The following is a 21632-nucleotide window of genomic DNA, read 5'->3' on the forward strand; positions in this document are numbered from 1 at the left end:
GATAGTTTTGTGAGATAGAGGTTTAACACCACACTTGACCTATCCAATGACTTTTATAGCCATAACCTGTCCTCTATTAGTAGTCAATGGACAGCCTTTACTTCAGGCGGTAAACAAACAGTTTAAAAGATTAGCCATGGGCTATAAAAACAGTCCAGGCGTCTTTGCCGCACGCGTAGTCTCTCTGTTAGAGAGCATTGACCCTGATGCGTACTCGTATGTTGATGATATCTATCTCACAGACTAATTATGTCCGCATCTGTGTCGCGTTGACCGCATCATTGTCATGTTTGCGGACTTCGGTTACAAATTCAACTTTGCAAAGTCACACATTGCAGAGTATACAGTGTTGTTTTTGGGCTATGAACTCTACAACGAAGGCCGAGGATTAGCCCCTCACTTCCTGGAGAAGTGCGCATGTTTGCGTGCTCCGACAACACTGAAAAAACTACAATCTTTGCTGGGTTTTCTAAATTTCGGGCGTGCTTACATTCCCGATTATGCCCATCGTATCAAGCCGCTATATGCCTTGGTACAACCTGCTTTTTCCAAATCGAGCTGGCTGCCAGAGCATTCAGCTATCTTGCAATCTTTGCAGGCTGATCTTCTTGCTTCAAAGTATTTACTTACACGTGATAACCACACTAACTTGGTAATAAGAATTGTGCCTGGAGCAGTGGGTTTCACGTACTTAACGTTCAATGAGGGCGACACATTCCCCATTGCTTACAAATCACACTTGTACGCTTCGGCTGAAATGCGTTTTTCCACTGTCGAGAAAGTTTTGACTGCAGTGCAGATGGTGATTCTGAAAGAAAGAGCGCTGTCGCAAGGGAAACGCATGTTGGTTGTCACACCGTATCCTGCTCTAGAGGCAGTAACGAAAGCCAGTGTACCTAATTCTAAAGCTTTGCATCCCCAATGGGCCACTTTCTTGACATCGCCGGATGTCTCTTACATCTTTGATGCCTCATTACAGACTCGGGAGTATTTGCAGTATGAATTCGTTCATCCAGCTCCTCTGTCTTTGCGCCCGCTTGAGGATTACCATTGTGCCATTTATACTGACGGCAACCGGCGATGGGATCAAAGCATGCATATTCAGCGTCCTGCGCAATTGTGGCTGGTACTTTCGTGAATGGTGAATTCAAGTCTGATGTCGTGCATACGCAGTTATTGGGTGATTGTACCGCCCAGTTGGCAGATCTACGTGCTCTGGTGCTCGCACTGGAGTTTGCTGATCCTCGAGTTACAACTCTTATAGTGAGTGACTCCTTTTACTGTGTTCAGTCTTTTAACGACAATTTATTCTTTTGGTCTCAAAATGAATATCGTGATTCCAAGGGTAGCACAATTACGCATAAAATGCTTTGGGTTCGAGTAGCAGAACTTAAACAGAATCTGCCTCTCATGAGTGTAATTCATACTCTTGGGCACCAGCGAGTTGCTGTCGGTGACAGCTTAGCTGACGAGGCAGCGAAAACAGCAGTGGCAACATATTTAGTAGCAGCAGTTACAAGATCCAAAAGTAAGATTCATGATGACATCTTGGCAGCTATTGCTGCAACCGAGAAGGGAAGTAATTACCCGAGAGGTTTCCCTTCTAAATACTAATTATTTAAGTTCTGATAAAGATCCTTATGTGAGAATTAACGACGTTGGTGACAGATTGTTTCCCAACGCGGACTGCAGACTTTCCTTGATAACAGCGGCTCACAAAGGCATGGATGGCTTCTGCGCATGCCGGCGTTTCAGCGACTGTTACTCTCTTACAACAACGTTACTGGTGGCGCGGATTGTATAAACAGACTTGTGCTTATGTTCTTAATTGTGACATCTGCCAGCAGATTAAACCTTCGACTGCTGCACGCCCACCACAAACACAATTGTACATATCTAATAAACCACTTGGGTGTGTTTATTTAGATCACTGCGGTCCTTTTTACTCTGATACTGCGTATAAGTAAATCTTAGTTGAAGTGGATTCATGCACACGGTTTCTTTGGGTATGGTCACAACGGACTGCTGATGCTCGAACTGTCATCGGGGATTTGCGTGTCTTTGTGGGAATTTTCACATGTGGTACCCTTCACTCTGACCAAGGTCCTGCGTTCGCCTCTAAGGCGTACAAAGAAGCCATGAGAAATTTTCGTCTCCATACCGGCCTGAGGGCAATAGTGTTGTGGAGCGAATGAACGTGACTTAAAGCAATCCCTGACAGCTAGGGTTTTAGGCACTGGCAGGAACTGGTTAGCCCATGTGTATAACGTTCAACGTGCACTTAATAATCTCCCTAGAAGGTCTCTGGGTGGGCGGACCCCATACTAAATGCTCTTTGGCATAAAGATGTTTGTTCCGGACCTTGATGGTCTACACATGGCGACGACGGCCGCACCCTTTGACGTAGATGATCACTGTGCTGTATTACAGACTCTACAAGAGACCAGAGATGGTCTTGCAAAGGAACACTTGCCCTCCACGACTGATGCTGCGCTTCAGATTCCGGTAGTCGGCTGGCTACCTCGAGTTGGTGATCTGGTCCGTGAGAAGGTGGAGACCAAGGAGTTCGGCCCCTCTTATCGTGCTCCATTACCAGTGCTTGGCGTGCAGGGTACAAGAACAGTCATTTTACCTCCACTTCCTGGTTGCAAGGATAACAGGTACATCTCCATTGACAATGTCAAATTACAGTGAGTGGCCGATTCTTCTTAGTATGACTCCAGTGGTCTCTTGTCCAGCGATGTTGAGAAATTCTGTTTTGGCTCCGACATCTACCACCAGGCCTGACATTGCCATCGAGATGCATACAGTTACTAATCCTTTCTTGCCACCACTGGCTGGTGGTCCACCTGAAGATACTGAGTATACTTATCCCACAGATGTGTCGTTGCCTGGTTTACAATCAACTGCAGTTGACCAGCCACGTTTTTCATTTGGCACTAACTCTGACTTCCAATCCCCGGTCGAAAATTTCGATTTTTGCTGCTTGGTTTAAAAGGCATTTTTTAATTCCCCCCCTGGACTTACATTTGGCTGCTGCTCATAAGTATCTTTTTGTTTATGTCCATTGGATTTGTGGTATTTTTTTGTCTTGTGAATGGACACTATCTCACCGAAAGGTCGACAATTAGATTAATTGATGGAACTTTGGCCCCCCACTCCTCATCGCACATCATGAAAAGGGACCAGACTTTTGTGAATATTACTGCCTGGCCTGTGTTGGATGGGATTGTGTGGGATGCTGTTAAATTTCAAATTCATGGTCCTACAGAGGTGATTAATGTCCCCAATGTACTTCGTGTTTCTATGGGGAATGTTGTGAAACAAAACATCCGCTCTGGTAATTGAGACGACCAGGCCATAGAGGCACGTTTTTCTGATTTGAAATATTATGCTGCTTTTGATGCAGAAGATTTGTATTTAGACACGGCTAACTATGAGGAGTTGTTTTGCTATCAACACTATGGCAATCATTTCCTACATAAAGCAAATACATTTCAAAATTTTGTCAATTACACACAATGGGAGCATTGCCCTGCGCCCATTGAAGGCAGCTCTAAAACTTTAGTGAAAAAATTTACATATTTTACTGATTTCAGTATATCTGCCCCAGGGGCATTTTATTTTAAATTGGCTGCGGAGCCAGCTTCTAAGGTTAGACTGACCCACACTAAATTATTATATTCCAAATCCTTTATGGACGAATTTGCTATAGGGGGCTATGAGCTGTGGAAACATACCATTGATCTTAAATCACTTTGGGGTTCTAAAACATGGCAGGTACAAGGAACAGAGGCTCTGCATCGTGCTTGCCTTATCTCACACCACATGTTGTTTTTGAATTCTACCATTTTTCAAACCACCTGCTTTGGATTGGCTACCTCTAAAAAGATTAATTCCCCCTCTATTCCTGAGCTGGGTGCTTATCCACAATGGAATAATCACACAGATCTGTCCCTTGATGCGTTAGTCATATATTACTAATACATCCATCAACATTTCCGAATTAGATCCTGAAAGATGGTTAATATAGCAGAAGAGGTCAGATTCCTGTCAACATCGTTTTCTGGGTATATACCCTGGATATACACAGGTCAGGGTGGACCCCCGATTTGAATTTTCACATTCTGTTACTATCTATTCTGTCGGGACATGATGTCAGAATTGGCTGCAACATTCCACCTTAGCATCTGTTAAACTTCATTTATCGAAATTAAATGACAGAATAGAGTTGAATGATTTTGTTAAGGGTCCTGTGGGTGGCAGATCCAAAAGATGGGTGTATGCTATTTATAACGAAGTTTGCAAATTGTCTCAAATTGAAGCTGCTTCCAGATTAAGGGCTATTGATCAAGCAAATTTGGAAAAAGTGCTAGCTGTGATCGATAATAGCATTAACACCCTGTCTTCCAGAATTTACACATTAGACAATATTGTTTCATCTGTTGTGGATATTGTACAGGATGATATGTCTGTTTGAAACCATGGTCAAAATCAATTTCGTTCTATAATGCAGTTTGCATGGACATTGCAAACATTGAAAGCAGGGAAAGTTCCCTGGGACTACATGAATACATCATCTTTATTCCTGCCGTTTAATCTGACTGCGAAACAACAATTCATGTCCATGAAAGATGCAACATACTCATTTCTGCATATTGAAAAGTTGGAACCTTTACCTTTCTCTGTGGCTGAATCGAACTCAGCTGTGTGGCTTGTCCACGGTTTGATCACCTTGCCGTTTCCATTGTTTAAGTTCAGTTCATGTATGAAACATTATGCTCTAGGCAGATATGAACCATTGGGTACTGCTTTCCTGCATGACGTTTGGTCACTCCCATTTACATACAGATTGCATGAGAGAGGGTAAAGAAGTTTATTTGAAAGGAGAGAAATGCACTTCCACACCTGATCACTCAGTAGTCTGTAGGCATATCCAATTGCATGGCGCATGCAACGTTCAGGCACCGAATTTAGCTTGCGTTCTAAAGGGAAATCCTGTGCCAGCGATTTCGCCCACTTTTACATTATTAGCTACTGGTAGTTATTTGCTTTTAAATAATGAAGCATGCTGCGGGATGCTAATAGGAATCCCGTACATTGTAACTGTCTCACAACGCGTAGTATGCTATAAAAATGTCCTTTTCCCGCCCCCGCAAGGGAGACTGGATGTATCTACCTGGCCTTCCATCCCAACCTTGAAAGCAGAGTTCAACAAGATGAGCAGAATTAGGGATCTATTGTCTCAAAAAGAAGTCTCACTGACTTCCTCCTGTGAAACATTCGTCCTTCATGTCGCTAACACCCGCACTGAGGTGCATGCGCTTTTAAATACTGATCTCCCCCTTCATTTCGGTGCTCTGATTCATACTATATTCAATGCCTCGTCAACAACTGGCTTAGCGCATTTTTTCAAAGTTGTGGGCTCCGGCCTCGTGACCTCCTTCCAGACAATCTTTGGTGTGATACTGGCATTTTTTCATTCTATTTTTTCCAGCATCTTCGGCGGGCTCCCGTTGATTCTCGCCCTCACGGCTGGTGTGCCCCTGTTGGTCTGCTTGCTGCGCAATGGCTGCACAATTTGTATCTCAAGACAGCCGGCCCCGGCTGCTCCAACTTCGTAACCGGATGCTTGAATATTATGGAACATTATCACTGGCCACTTTAAGCGTGGCCTAGGGATTGTCCTTCCGGTTTTCCTACTTTACTTGCGTGCAACCTGTTTTTCACTGCCTAGATTGTCTTTTCGAATGGGCTCTGGATTTGTGCCTGTCGAACTCTGTGTCTCCTGCCCCGGATTATGATCGACTGATGAGTCCCTTAGTGGCTCATGAGTTGGACTGTTCTGGTATCGGCATTATGGCCTGTGGAGCGGCACATGGAGTCCTAGGGAATTGGGATATCTATACGGCAGAGTATGACTTCTTGGCAGGAAGTTATCTTGAAGAACACGCAAGTTGTCCTCTGATTGTGCTAGAGGCTCCAGTTTTCGAAGAACATGTATGTTCATTTACTTTGTTAGACTGAATGGCGGAATCTTTTACAGAACATTATAATGACTTCCTTTTGGAAGCTGTTGCTACTTATTGTGTTAACACGTTGGATTAATTTGGAGGTTGTCCATCTTCCAGTAGTCATGCCACAATGCGTTTGAGTTTATTTTCCATTTTTTAAACTCCACATCTTTGCGAGATGTTATATATTTTTTTCTTTTTTCTAACGTGTTTTTCGAACTTTCACTAGCAATTATATGCTGGGACAATACATGAACTTGGTTCTGTCTCTGTTGAACTTGAACTCTGCATTCTTAACTTGCATCCCTATTTTGGTCGTGGTCCGATCAAGGGAGGGTGTAGTGGAGATGGAGCTCCAGGTACACCAGGGATGTGGAATTCCTATAGCCTGACGCCCGGGACATATTGTTTGGGGTCAAGGGCAACAAGTTTTCATGTGTATTTTGTCCTTGTGACAAGTAGGCCCGACCCCCTACAGCACAAACCCTTTGGCTGCCAGTTTACATGACCTCATTATGGATGACGGAAAGAAATTGCTTGCAGTTAAGGTAATATTTGTGTCCATGTATTAATGCTGTTCAAACTTGTATTTATGGTTCATTAATGCAAAGCCTTTATTATTTGGGTGAGCTCTCTACGTAACTGCTGTAAGCTCAGACTGCACAGACAGTGATTCCAGTATGAAAATGTATACACACGTTTTCAATGTTTAGCAATATGAGGCTATGTATAATGCTCCCAGAATGCTCTCTGATTAGATGCAAATATTTGCAGAAGCTTGAAAGCAAGATTGAGGATTCTTTGCTTTTAGAATAAAATGTTCACAAAAAAATGCAAAAACATTTCACTGAAATACTGTAAACCTTTAGATACCATTTTTTTGCCGCACATTTATTAAAATGTGTTGATGTATGCTAGTATTTCCCAAAAATATTCATAATGGAAAATCAATATAACCAGTTTTAATAAGATTATGGGAAATATCAAAATTAACCAGCATTGGTAAAGCCAGTAGGTCTGAAATTGTTGGTCAGCTTTTTGGTTTTTGTCAATGCGTGACTTGTTTTGGCATGGTTTTTGTAAATCCTTATTTGTGTGGGAGCTGCCTGGCCCTCACCAATATAATAAACATTGGCAAAAGCAAAAATGGTTTTTGATCTCAAAAAGCACACATTGCCACAGTTGTTCCTGGCATTGAACAAAACGACTTTATCGATATGCTCCTTGTGAGAGAACAGACTGCTGTCACTCACAGTAAAGCTAGCAAATAGACAGAATTTAATAAACACAAAATGTCATGGTTAACACCAGACCTAATTATGGGACCAATTATTAAATAAAGTCTCAAAAGTGCCTCCATGTCCTTGCATTAAGTGCAGACATACGGCTTTCCTGAATTCACAAGACTTTACAGAAGTAGGCCAAGAAATAGTACTCCTAGAAAATATTTGTGAGCTGCATTCTAGCATGAGCAATATGGAGGTGTAGATTTGGTCATGCGAAAATCTCAGTGTTTGCAAGTTTACTTTAACTCAACCACTTTTTTCTCAACCCTGCAAGAAGTTTTATGTGTGCCATTGTCAGGAGTAAATTTCCAACCTTTCTCAGTATGGGAAAAGATTAGAGGAGAGTTGGTGAAAACCCTTAAAACATGCAAGTTAGTAGGTTTGCACAGACTCAAAAGGGCATTCAAACCCTAGAACTATTGCTTACCATTACCTTCAGCCTCAGTATGTAGATCTGCGGAAACGTGACAACATAAGGCAATTGTTAGTATTCAAACTCTCTATGGTAGGATCCCTGGCATAATCTGAGAAGCTATTTCAGAGCTTTTATATAATGAGATTGCTGCCATAATTTATCGCTGCATTACATGGCACAAAAGGGACAAGTGTATTTTGTTACAGGACAAGTAGATTTATGAAGCAACCTGCCCCATGGACAAGTAGATATTTTATTAAATTCCACACCTCTGGGTACACACATTGCTATGTTAGCATAAGCGTCTTAGAATTAAGACGCCATCTTGCCACTTCTGCTGCTTTTGCACACGACACTGCAGGTAGCTGTTATAAGAAAAACTACTTGCTTGCCTTTTCTTCACATGAGAACGGTCTGTTCACATCCCTAGACGTGCACCGCGACTTTGTTCTGAACACTGTGTGCAGAAGCAGTCGGGGCCAAATAACAATGTATGCTTTTGAATTCATGTTGATCGGCCCACGCTCTAGCCGTAACATGCACACAGCTGCAAATATCTGAAACACGAGTGCCTTTAATATTGCATTTTGCATGCATGATTCAGACACTTTGGAGACTACCTTTTCCAGACAGAGAGCAGAGCTGATCGTGTGATGTGATTCACTTAAGCTGATCTTTACGGTATGGGGTTCCCCATTCAAACCTAGAGACCTTCTATTAGTTTAATAATACTAGCTTTCTTATGAAGAGAGGGTGACTATAATACACTATCATTTATAACATGATTTCTGCCTACATTTTATATGGTATTGTAACAATGCTGATGGTTTTATTTTTAATCATTTGTCTGCTTATGTTAGCCAAAGTACTGCATCTTGGGGCACGTAGTTAAAAAATAAACATTTTAAACTATATTGTGTCTCTAATTACTCTTGTTGTGGACTGATATGAGAATGATAAAAAGGTGTTTCTAATTCCCACCATTCCTGAGAGTACTCTTAAGTCGCTTGTTCTGGGTTGTCTAATCATTGGTAGCTTCAAGATGATACGGAGAACGAATGAGACACTGATGCTAGTTGGATAGGGGTTCTGGGTACTGAGGTGAGTTTTTTGGTACACCACAATTCACTGAGGTCCTGGTTTCCTGCGCATAGTTCTGTGCATGAGCAGAATCCCTGCAACACATCTTATTATTTTGTCATAGGAATTTTATAAGGGATATTGAACTGAAGGTTCTAACGCCATTTTTGTCTGTAATTGTAGGTGCATGTGGGAATATCTGTTGTGTGCAATGTTGTGTACCAACTTCTACGTTCATTCCCCATTCCTCCCCCAACGGCATCCCAACATTGCCGGAACCACTATTCCCACCCCCTCCCGAACACCCCAAACCATTAAACTCGAAAGCCTTCTCTAATCGTGGGGGAATTCCGACGCCAAGGTATAACCGAGTTCTCCATTCCCCTCCGGCTGGTACAGTATCTATGCAGCAGGATATGGGGGGTAGGGGGTGTTCAGTTCAGATTTGTTGACATGTCCCAATAAGTCACATATCTGCTTAATGGATCCTTTCGTGGTTATAGTGTCTCTGTCCAGCAGTGTCATGTTCCCGTATTTTCCACCATGTAATCAGCCCGGACTAGTATGTTGTATCAGGAAGACGATTCAGCAGTAGTCAGCGTTTAGTCGTTGTATGATGGTATCTGCCGGTATAATCTTTCGCCACCAGTACATTTCATTCTGATGTAGGTTTTGTTGCTCTTGTGGGTGAGTCTGCCTGCTGCTGGTGTGAGCTCTTGCGTGCATTACGTTTTTAAAAATCCTCCACTTGTTGCACATCAACGAAGAAGTACTGCTTTCCTTGACTCTGAGGCGCGCTGGTTACACTAAAGCATAGTCTGTTTTGCCTCTTAGCTTCCGTTTCTTCGGGATGAATTTCCTACGGGCTCCTTGCATAGAAGATTAAAATCTGGGTATATTGTGAAATCATGTCCATCGAAGCTGTGATTTGTTTTTCTCTCTGGCTAATCTCAATGCTGCGTCTCTATCCCAGTAATTAAGTAACCTTTCAATAATTGGGCATGGCGGCGTTCCCGGGGGTGGTCTGTGGCCCAACGAGCGATGCGCCCGCCCTACCACCATATCTAGGGAGAATGAGTCTGCTCCGAACACTGTGCATAGCATGCGCTCGATGAATTCTTCCATCCGGCCTGTGTTCGCGCTTTCTGGTATTCCTATGACGCGTATATTGCATCTAGATCGTAACTCCAAATCTTCATTCTTTGCAGCAATCACCTTTAGCACTTTATCCATCTGCGCCATTTGTTTCTGGACCCCAGCTGAGTTATCTTCTGCATCCGAGATCCGTCGCTCCGCCTCTGTGATGCATGCCTCGTGTTTTTCAATTTTTAAGTACTATGGAATATATGCAGGTTGTTATTAAGTCCTTCTTAGTCTCTATAGACTTGAGGCTCTATTTCATGTAAAGCAGAAGCGTTTTTAACTCGTCTTCCTGGGTCTGCACTGGTTCCTGGGAATGAGCCATATCTGTGCGCTTACCTTCGTCGTGTTGTGAGCGTGTCCCCTTTTTGGGTTCGAAGCTTTTTTCGCCTGCTTTCCATCTGTTTTACCATGGCCTCGTAACAGGACGTCTGTTCTCTGCACAGTGTACTAAGTTTGTGTCCTAGTATTCAATTCTGTTGCAGCTGCTGAGCAAACAAAGCCTGATTTAGAGCATTTGTGTTTGGTGCTTTTTACTGTTTACTTAGCGTCCATGGCGAGACCTATTTTATGTTTCCCTTTTTATTCTAGTTTATCACTGGATTTCCGTAGGACACTTGCTCTTTAAGTGCTTCAGAGTCCAGTTTAAGTGTATCGTTCACACTTTCTGTATCCTGCAGCAACCGTTTTCAAGTTTAGAAGATTTTCTGCACGATATGTTTGTTTTGTGTATTCTTCAATTTATCCTGTGGGTTTTTTTCTGGTATATTCGTACAGTGATCCCCCGATTTCTTTTGACTATACCCTTGCTTATATTTTGCCCTAGCAGCTCCGTCCTCTGTGCATATGTCTCCTATCGATATTGGCCGCTATTTTATATATGAATTTTGGTGCCGCCTAGCTTCACGCGGTAGCGCTCACTCACGGGTCCGCAGCACACCGCAACACTCTTGATGACCACCACGCTCTGTCCCTGTGACTGGAACTGCTTCCTTTGCTGCGGTTCCTGTTGCTTATTTACTTGGGGTGTCCTGTTCTCAGTGTCAGCACCTCTTCATGCAATATCCATGCCCCAACCGCCTCGCTCGCATCTTACTTGTATTATGCGGCACGACCTCTGCTCCGATTCGAAGCTGTGAAGAGTGTGAGGCGCGGGGATCGCTATTTCTCCTTTCTTCAGCTAAGGGCGTTTTCCTGTTGCGGCGGAGTTACTTTCCGATCTCCAAAACATGCGTCACCGGGTCTTCTCTGGCCGCGTACGCCTTGGCCTTGCGTGACGTTCTTTCCAGCAATCACGACTGGCTGCACGTAGACCACGCTGCCACGTCCGTAAACAATCGATGCCACAGGAGCTTTCCTGCCCCGTTTCTTGCTGCCAAAGATCATCGCAGCCGGTGGTAGTGCTCAGGGTCTTCTCATTTCAACTTCTTATATAACTTGTGAGTTTCTAGGGCAGGATTTTGACAGATAAGTACGCCGAGCTGCTGGAGCTTCACGGCAGTGCAGCCATCTTGCTCGAGCGCCAGCTAGCGCTCCCCTGCCTTTGTTTACTTTAATTATTACGAAGCAAACACTGGTAGAAAGTGGTCAGGTTACAGAGGACTCGGCCTCCTTTTCCAACAACCAAGAAGATTTCCACTGCGTTAGAATTGGCTATCTTCTCAGTGACCTTTATAGTTGTTAGGAAAACAGTAAGTTTTCTTAAAATAACCCTCACACACCAAGATGTCCCATGGTGGCATGCTTCATCATCGGGTTCTTCCCGCCCGCTGCGGGATGGGCATGCTGCAAATGACAAATATGTGAGAGCACTTTGTAAGATGTAAATGATGGTATAAGAGTGGGAGGGTCTATTAGTGGGTTAATAAATACCTGGCTGAATGGGAACTAAATATTTATTCAATCCTATAGCTGGTATTAGTAAAAGTGGGGGAAGGAGAAACACATGTCTGTGCCAAGCCATTACCCCAAGGCTTTTCTTCAGAACCATGACAACAGGGGTGTGGAATTTTAATAAAATATCTACTTGTCCCTTTTCCTGTAACAAAATCCACTTGTCCTGGTTGTGCCATGTAATACAACAGCAAATTATAGCAGCCATCTCATTATATAAGAACTCTGAAATAGCCTCTCTGATTATGCCAGGGTTCCTTCGATAGTAGGGTTTGAATACTAGAAATTCCTTATCTTTCGACTTTTCCGCAGCTCTACATACTGGTAATCATCAGTTTCAGAATGCCCTTTTGAGTCCGTACAAACCTACTAACTTGCATGTTGTAAGGCATGGGTACTCACAAACATTTTCCCGGGGGCCACAATGTTTGGTCTATGGTGTGACCAAGGGCCGCACTGATGCCAGCGGAGGGTGTAAAGTGGGTGTATGGGAAGCAAAGCATGTATATCCAGTGCATCTTTAAAAATAAAGGTTTTCCTAAAGTTAAGGGCCTAGCTACTTCCTTTCCCTAACTGCAATTAACCTTTAAATAAGAGCTAGCTGTATATTTTATAAAAAATTCTCCAGGTTAGTGTTGAGTTAAGTAAACAGCATGTCAGTGCTGCTCCTGCCCAGGGGCCGCATGCAAAGGTCACGAGGGCCGCATGTGGCCCCCGGGCCGTACTTTGAGTATCACTGTAATGTAGGGGTTTTCACCAACTCTTCTCTAATCTTTTCCCACTCTGAGAAAGGTTGAAAATGTGCTCTTGACAATGGCAGACAGAAAACGTCTTCCAGGGTTGGGAAAAAAGAGGTTGGAGGGAAAGTGAACATGCAAACACTCAGATTTTTGCATGAGCAAATATACACCTACATATTTACTCATGCTAAAATGTAGTACACAAATATTTTTCTTGGAGTACTGTTTCTTGTGAATTCATGGAAGCAGTATATCTGCACTTAATGCAGGGACATGGGTGCAAATTTGAGACTTTATTTAATTCTGTCTCTCTCGCTCTATCGGCTAGCTTCACTGTAAGTGACAGCATTCTGTTCTTTCACAAGGAGCATATTGACACACATTAATTTTGTTCACTTCCAGGAACCACTGTGGCAATGTGTGCTTTTTGAGACCAATTTGTTTTTGCTTTTGCCAATGTTTTTATAATTGTGAGGGCTGGCAGCTCCCACACCAATAAGGTTTTACAAAAACTATACCAAAACAAGGCATGCGTTGACAAAACCAAATGGCTGACCAACAATTTCAGACCTACTGGCTTTACCAATGCTTGTTTATTTTTGTTTCTCATAATCTTATTAAAATTGGTTACCCTGATTCACCATTATATATTTTTGGGGGAAATACTAGCATACATCAACATATTTTACTAAATGATTCTGCAAAGAAATGGTACCTAAAATGTTACAGTAGTTTAGCAAAATGTTTAAAAAAAATTTTGTGAACATTTTATTTTGACAGCAAAGAATCATCAGTCTTGCTTTGAAGCTTCTGCAAATATTTGCATCTAATTTGAGAGCATTCTGGGAGCATTATACATAGCTTCACATTGCTAAGCATTGAAAAAGTGTGTACACATTTGTATATTGGAACCACTGTCGGAAGTGCAAGTGATCTTACAACATTTACTTAGAGCCCTCACAATAATAAGTCTTTGCATTAATTAACCATAAATACACGTTTGAACAGCATTAACACATGGATACCAATATTACCTTAACTGCAAGCAACTCCTTTCCCTGATCCATAATGTGGTAATGTAAACTGGCAGCCAAAGGGTTTGTGCTGTAAGGGGTTGGGCCTACTTGTCCCAAGGACAAAATACACACAACAATATGTCCCGGGCGTCGGGCTATAGAAATTCCACATCCCTGAATTATTCATTGCATTATCACTGCAGGGGGAGCGCCTGTTGCCCTCCGCCCCTTTCTCTTAGTCCTAGTGTGTGCTATGGCCAAGGCAGAATTTTAATTATTTCGAGGAGCGAAGGCCTTGGCTACAGGAGAGTGACCATCACCAAGCAGAGGGAAAATCTGAGCTAAACATACATTAGAGAGAGTATCATCCTAACCCAGAAAGCTTTAGCAAGGTCTGAAGAGGGGTGCAGCGCCTTGCAGTGTCCAGAAAAGCAGATAACGGGTTGGGTTACATTAAATTCAGTAGTTTTCCAATCCATCCTCACCCAGTGAAAACAGTCTAAACACACATATCCGAGACATGATAGAGGCCAAAATAATCCACATAAGTTAGAACGCATCGCCTTTACCAGGAAAGGGCTACAAAGCAACCCCTCTCAATGGTATAGGTACCCTTGGTCATAGATAATGCTCCCACCACTCAGTCTACCACAACCTGGGTAGAAGAGGCAGTAGCTATTCTCTGTAAAAGAGGGGTTTTGATCTCTGAGCCAAGGGGTGCGGGTTACAATACATGTAATGAGGGAGACCATTAGAGTGCAAATGATTGTCGTGTTCACTGAGGTAAAATTAAAAAATCTACAGCAACTTTCTAGTAACTTGCCAGGAGATCAATATTAGATAGGATAGCACCCTCTCCAGTGTCTTGCGGAAGACTTTTGTTTCCAGCACAAGGGCTATGAATCCACTGTCTCAAACTTCATAACCGGTTGGAGGAATTGTTCTTTGTTCAAGTGTTCTTCTCAGGCTGCTGTACAGACTCTGATGTGTGGGGTGATTTGTTTCCACAACATGTAGCACTAGGGATGTATCCAGAATGGAGCACCAACATCATAGGTAAAGTGAATTATGATGCTTCTGTGCCTGGCTGTCACCAGCATATCTTAAGCAGTAATCCGGTATAGACAAAAGGGCAGGCCTCACATAGAAATGTCCTCACCTGCCACAACAAAAACTGTAGCCTCATTCCTCACCCCTACCATCGACCAAATGTCAGTGCTCAGGAAGAATTAAGCAGCCCCTTGCTAACAATTGTTCTCATACATTTTTTAAAGGTAGCCCCAGTCAAAGATAGTCCCATCATTCTCACTTGAGTGTCTGTCTCCAGCCACAAAAATGCAGGCAATAAACATTCATTGTTTAGGGAAGCTGTCCTCATCCTTCATCTTGTGTTATGTGAAGCCAGGGGCATTCAAAGTGGATCCAAGTACTTTCTAGTTTACTCCCACACAGCTTCTTCCAATCTGTGCTCTCTATCCATTAGAGAGGTGTCCTTGCCTGTCCCTATTTGCTTCAGATGGTTTGCGAGATTGATATTTTTTGCCGGAAGAAGGCGTACTCCCCTTCCAATTAAAGTAAATCTTCAAATATACTGACAGCCTACATTTTTTAAATATTGAATTGTTTTATTTAAACTTTTTTATGGAATTGTGCTTATTTTAAACTTGACATGCACTCGCCCAGTTCCAACCGCAGAGACTATATTGGAACTGATGCTGGACCTCCTATCACTGCAGGGCCGGGCCCATTCAAAGAATAGCTTCTCCCTAAACAAAGGGCGGCCCTTGGGTGAAAGGGGAGTTGGGACAAAATAAGAAAAGAGACTTGCGGTACTGGTTCCGGTCACAGCATTAACTGGAGACCCTCTGAGTCTGCTAGGAAGATGTGCGCAGGACTAGGTCCTCTGAGATTACGAAGATGCAATGCACTGGAAACAATTAGAAGAGGCATTTACAAACACTAGACTACAGGCCTCTCAAACGATGGTTTTGCAATAACTTCAGTAATATACTTAGTCTCTTTCAGAAACAGTCAAGTAAGAACTGCCTTTGTGTATCTTTTAATAAGTATTGCACACAGTTCAGACTTCTCACAGTCTCACTTGTCATTCCTTGTACTCTCCTGGAAACATCAAGGTAGAAACCCACACTTATAAAAAAAGATCTATACTTTATTTGTAAAAAAAAAACCAAATACCATGTGTATACTGAGCAATAGTTGAATTATAATAGAATATTGAAAAATATTGAAAAAACAAAATCATAACAATACAGATAAAAGTTCAACATATCATTCCCTTTCACAGTAGTGGAAAGATCTAGTTTTCATCAAAACCAACAGTTGTTAATAGAAAAACAATTAATTGCTTGAATACATACACAGACAAGGACAGGGAGAATACAGTAGACAATTGTGTATGTTTTTGACCCACTAATCTGTTCTGGTCATTGTTTATAGTACAGAGTATCTATAAATCGTTGCTATCTGCTGTATCCCTCAATGCCTATCAGATTCAGTGTTAAAAATTGCATCAACGCGTTATGGTGGAATCCCCATATTTAGAGCCACCTTCAGGATAGATAGATTTCTCCAACAATTTTAATAAACACAATAATACATAATAGTGTTGTTGTGAGAGGCTGGCCTGGTATATGCTGTCCACTAATTAAAGTGGGCACTGTTCACCAGTCCAGACAACCCTTATGGTAATTTAAGAGGTCTCACACAACCTTAGAAAGCTATCCAAGTGGTAGCTGTGGAGAGCAGCCTTCAGGCTAAGTCTTGAAGGAGTGTAAATCAGCTTGTTTTACCAGAATGCAATATTATAGTGTAGGTTAAATGAAAAGAGAACCACATAGTTATAAAAAAATTATTTATTATATAACACTATCTAGTATGTTAGTGTCTCTTACATGAAGACTGACACAAAGCACATAATACTTCAGCAAAGAAATGACAGTAAATAGCACTAATACACAGGGGGCCCGAGGGGGGGACCAAACCATATACTACGAAAGTGGTATTAGAACCACGACTGAGTCAGGGCTATGTCGAGAGGATGTAGAGTCGCTTGGACCCCAAGAAACCACCCAAGGTGAGAAGATGGGGACCCCAAGGAGGACGGGTACAGTGTGGGAACACAACCGCGTGCTCCGTACAACTCTATGTGGAAGTCACGGTTGGAGTTTTAGAGATTAAGGACCCTTCCCAATGGACTACAAAGAAACCCAGTGGAAGACCGAAGGTTGGAGAGCCACCCCACCCGTGGATACGTAAGTACCCAAGTTACCTAACCCAGGGAAGCGGGGTGCATAGGTGTGAAGTGGCGTCTGAAACTGCTGTCAAACCCAATGGAGGACTTCGAAGAAGAGCCGCCCCTGGAAGGGAGAAGAATGTCCGTTGGAATCCAAATGTGAATTCTTGTCGAAGAGTACCTGAAAGCAGAGGGGACAGAGTCTGGGTCACTTGGGAGTGACTAGGGGCTCGGTAGATGAATGCCCACCGATGTCTGGTTCTTCAGAATAGTTGATGGTGACCTTGACTCTGCAGCTGCGGGGACCAGGCGATGTCGAGGATGACCAGTAGCCAGATGCTAGCTGTCCCACGAAGGATGTCGAGTGCTGATGGGTCGGAGTTCGGCGGAAGCACCAACAAGCCTTTACGACTGCAACCCACGCAAAAGGTAAAAAAAGTGTACGGGTCGAACCAGCAAAGTCCAGGAGACTCACCACACACAGGGGAGTCAGGGCAAGCCTGGAGCAACCAGGGGAGCCCAAGAAAAGCAAAGTTAACCGTCAAATGGACCCACATGTCGGAGGCACAGGATTCGCAAGAAAACCTCGAGCAGCTTCACAAAACAGCAAACCACGGAGCACTTGGTGTGAGGTGGGTGAAGATCTTTGTGCAGAAAGTTGCCAGAGGTTGGGGCTACTTGGAGCCCAATGCACTTGTTAAGGAATTGCCAACAAGCACATGCACTTGCAAAAGTACACAGTGCACATGGGTTCAGGTATTGCCACCCCCACGAAGTATTTTGACCTCACACTTGGTGAGAGGGCAGCTCGGGCCTCGAGGGACATAGAAACCCACATCTCCTGTGTTGCTGAGCCTTTCGGAGTACATTGGAGCTCGGGATCAGCAGACTGGTCAGCAGTGTTGCGGTGCCTGCGAAATACAGGGGAGTGACTCCTTCACTCCAATGGAGATTATCTTCAGTTGTCTTTGATTCTCCACAGGACCTGCACGGATCCTGTATGGTGCACAGGCACAGACGATGCACCAGACTGAGAGGGAGACGGAGTAAGGCCCAAACAAAGTCCATCAAAGTCCATAGTGCCCACAACGTTGCAGTGCAGTGGTTTCAGGTTAGAATCTTGTCCACGACAAATCTAAGGTCCTACAGCCAGGTAAGCCCTTAAGTACCCACGGGGGAGGGTTGGAAAGATTCAGGGGACCCTCCCAGGGGAAGGTCTGGACAGGGGGGAGGTTACTCCTTTGTCCAGTTTCACGTCAGAGCGGGAGCCAGTGGCTCCCAGGACTGGTTTGAACTGGACTATGCACAGGGACACCAAATGTGCCCCTCATGCAGACTTTCAGTCGCTGGCAAGTGTACCCACCCAGCCCTAATAAACCAACACCTGTCTGGAAGGTGGTCACACCTCCCTTTGACAGGATGCCTATTGTTCTGCCTTCCCCTTCCCCTGCTCGAGCTTGGCTCAGCAGCAGGAGGGCAGAAATGTGTCTCTGGTCGGCAGTAACAATTTTGTACTGTATGGAGTTAGAAGGCTGGCACCGGGGACCCCACGAAGCTCGCTTCTGAGGGGTAAAATCATACCTTCCACACCGGTTACCGGTATGGGATATGATTCCAACATGTTTGACACCAAACACGATAGGGTTTGTTTCAGCTGTTTTAGGGTTGGTCATCACGCGGCCACGTATTGCCCCTCTATATGACGTATATGGCTACTTCACTGACAACCCGGGAAAATGGACACCGTAGGCTGCAGGGGTGTCCTGCTCATGCAGTGGCATCCTCTCACTTAGAACCAAGCACCCTGCCTTTAGGATTGTCAAAGCCTGCTATAGGGGTGACTTATAGGTTTTTAGTGCAGTGACCCTAATATATAGTAAACCTATACCTTAAGTAAGTGGTGCATGCACCAACTTACACAGGCTGCAATTGCATGGCCTATCAAAGGTGGCATAATACATGCTTCAGCCCATGGGAGGCCTCTGGAGTGCCTATGCCCTGGGTACATGTGTACCATATACTAGAGACTGATAAGGGTACCCCAGTATCCAATCTGGAGTGTACCTAAGGGAGAAAGCAGAGAGATTGTGGTCCTATTAGCAGGATCCCAGTCAGACTAGTCGAAAACAGTGTTACATCAAGCAAAAAGTGGGTGTACCCATAAGAAGCAGATCCTACTTTCCTACAGTTTTTAACACTCCAATGTTCTTTATAGTACACTTTGGTCACCAAACAGTTATATGCATAATACAACTTTTCTTGTGGTTTTTCTTAGGCTTTGTTGACACAATTCACTTCTTAAAATATAGGGTAGTTCGATTCCCCTGGGTTTCTTCCCCTCAGGCAATTAGTCCCATCCTTGGCTTTACATTTGCTCATATGAGATGCAGAGCTCTTTTCGGCATATATATTTTCCTAGAGCCTTACGAGTGTCGGGATGCATTATTGGTCCTCGTCACCATAATGTGTTTTGAACACTTTATCATGACGAGGACCAATAATGCGTCCTCTGAAAAACCACAAGAAAAGTTGTTGGTCTATGCATATAAAATTTTGGGGTCCTTAGTCGTAGTCAAAGCAGGGGGATTGGGCAAACTTGGGAATGGAATTCTAGCATGCCATAAGGCACCACAGGGGGTAGCGTCACATGAGCCCTGATCGCCAGGCCCGCTACGGAGGGCGTAAGAGGGGGTCGTGACACTTATTAACTGTACATTTTAAAATTTCTTTATAAGATTCATATGTAAGTTTATCAATCATATAAAACAATTAGGGGTCACATTTGTTTTACCTTAACATATTTAATTTTGGTTTGTAGTTATTTAATGTTGGATTTTCTATTAAAACCATACACAATAAAAGGCTAATCAGACATGATTCAAAGTGTCAGAACATGAATACAAAACACAAAATAAAAACTAGACTATTTAAAATAAGAGCCACTTAGTGACCAGCAGTCTCCCACATTTTTTGAGCCTTGCTTGAAAATCTATTAACCAGCAAGACATGGTTAATTTCAGTACTTATGTCATTAACTTATTCCTTACACCATGACATCTAATTATAACCCTGTGTTCTTCTCTTTTTTACTAGATGCATCCAGTGCTAAAGTCCTTTGTCTGTGGGTCGTTTAGCGGCACCTGCTCCACTCTTCTTTTTCAACCGCTGGACCTGGTGAAGACACGCCTGCAGACCCTAAGGCCTCCTGTGAATGGGTAGGTGCGCTTGCTTGAACATGGTTGAGATATCTGGGAGTATGGAAACAGAGGAAGTGGGGAAAGAACAGTTTGCAGTGAAATTGGGTTTGAGGTGGCAGTGGGGAGAAAAGTATAAACGTCAGATGGGGGAAAGTGTCTAATGTCCACCAGTGTCAGCGAATGACTTAGTGACTGATGTATTTCTTTTACACATATTTCATGCTACGTCACCTTTTGGCACATTTGGGATATGAGTGTCCTATGCTCATGCCACTTGCTCATATGGTTAAATGTCTGATTGTTACAAGCAGATTCATTTTCTTTCAATGTATTTTATTGAATTTGTTGAATTAAAACAAATACATCACTAGGTGTTTACAAGTAGATGTCTTAATCTTACCACAAGTACATTAAAAACACATTGTACACATCCCCCTTGGAAAAGGTCTACTTGAATATCCATTTTTACAATGCTTACCTTTACCAAACATGCAATAAAACTCGTTGACCTTTACAGTGTTTTTTTATTTCATTGTAGTATGTTACAATACATTTGACGTAACAGATCTTACATATATCTACATAAACTTAATTGTACATGTACATATAGATTCATGTTGATATATGTAGTTACTTTACACAATATATGTGCAGAAATACACATATATGCATATATATGTTGGATCTATTTAGGGGTGTATACCACTACACCCCCATGTGTGTGTGGAGAGATATCTTCCAAAAATCGCTCTAGCAATTGAGGCCGCACTCCATTGGAGGTAAGAGACATCTTTATTTACTAAAACAGGCAGCTTCCCCTCCCGTATTAGTGTCCTTTGGCCTGACGCGTTTCAATGGATTCTCCCATCTTCTTCAGAGGCCATCGTGAGCAGGTAGATTATCGTGCGTAACCCGCCGCCCCTGCATGCTCATTTAAATATCTTTAGTTGGCCTCCGGTGCGCCGATTGTAACCATTTCTGTTGCATGCTGGGCAGTGTTGTTTTAATTTATGCACCAATTGCGCCCTCCAGTGGGTTACCTGCTCATGTTTAATCCAGGACCGTTTATGCAGTCCGTATTGAGCCTCTGGAGGAGACTGTCTGTTTAATTTCATGACACCTCCAGTGCCCAAATTCACTTAGGAAATCCTCCTTGAGCGGTCCCAATATGTTTCCTTCGGGTGGTGCGTCGCCCCTCCACGGCCTGAGGCACGCCGTCAATTAAATCTTCCAATGGAGTGTGGCCCCAATTGCTCAAGCGATTTATATTTATTTAGATATATATATATATATATATATATATATATATATATATATATATATATATCTTGGCCCTTTTTGCATGGTCATCCCTGAAACGTTTTGCCTGCCTCCTTATTTTTTCTGACCTTTTGTTGGCTGTTTTAGGACTCTGGGCACTTTACCACTGCTGATCAGTGCTAAAGTGCATATGCTCTCTATTGTAAATAAATGTATTGATTAGTGACTCCATGATTGGGTTATTTGATTTACTTGTCAAACCCTAGAACAGTGCACCATGTGTGCCCGGTGCCTGTAAATCAAATCCTGCGGGTGGGCTTGCAGCACTGGTTGTGCCA

At 43.2% G+C, this 21632-nt stretch overlaps 1 protein-coding gene across 1 annotated transcript in view; it reads left to right on the forward strand.

The window, feature by feature from the left end:
• Positions 1-21632, forward strand: part of SLC25A38 (solute carrier family 25 member 38) — a 268806-nt gene that overhangs the window by 20985 nt on the left and 226189 nt on the right. Inside the window, exon 2 of the mRNA XM_085601115.1 lies at positions 19931-20052. Coding sequence (XP_085457241.1) covers positions 19931-20052 — 122 coding nt within the window. The remainder of the gene's footprint in view (positions 1-19930; positions 20053-21632) is intronic.

The sequence above is a fragment of the Triturus cristatus genome, chromosome 4_2 (genome assembly GCF_964204655.1).
Source record: "Triturus cristatus chromosome 4_2, aTriCri1.1, whole genome shotgun sequence".
NCBI lineage: Eukaryota > Metazoa > Chordata > Amphibia > Caudata > Salamandridae > Triturus > Triturus cristatus.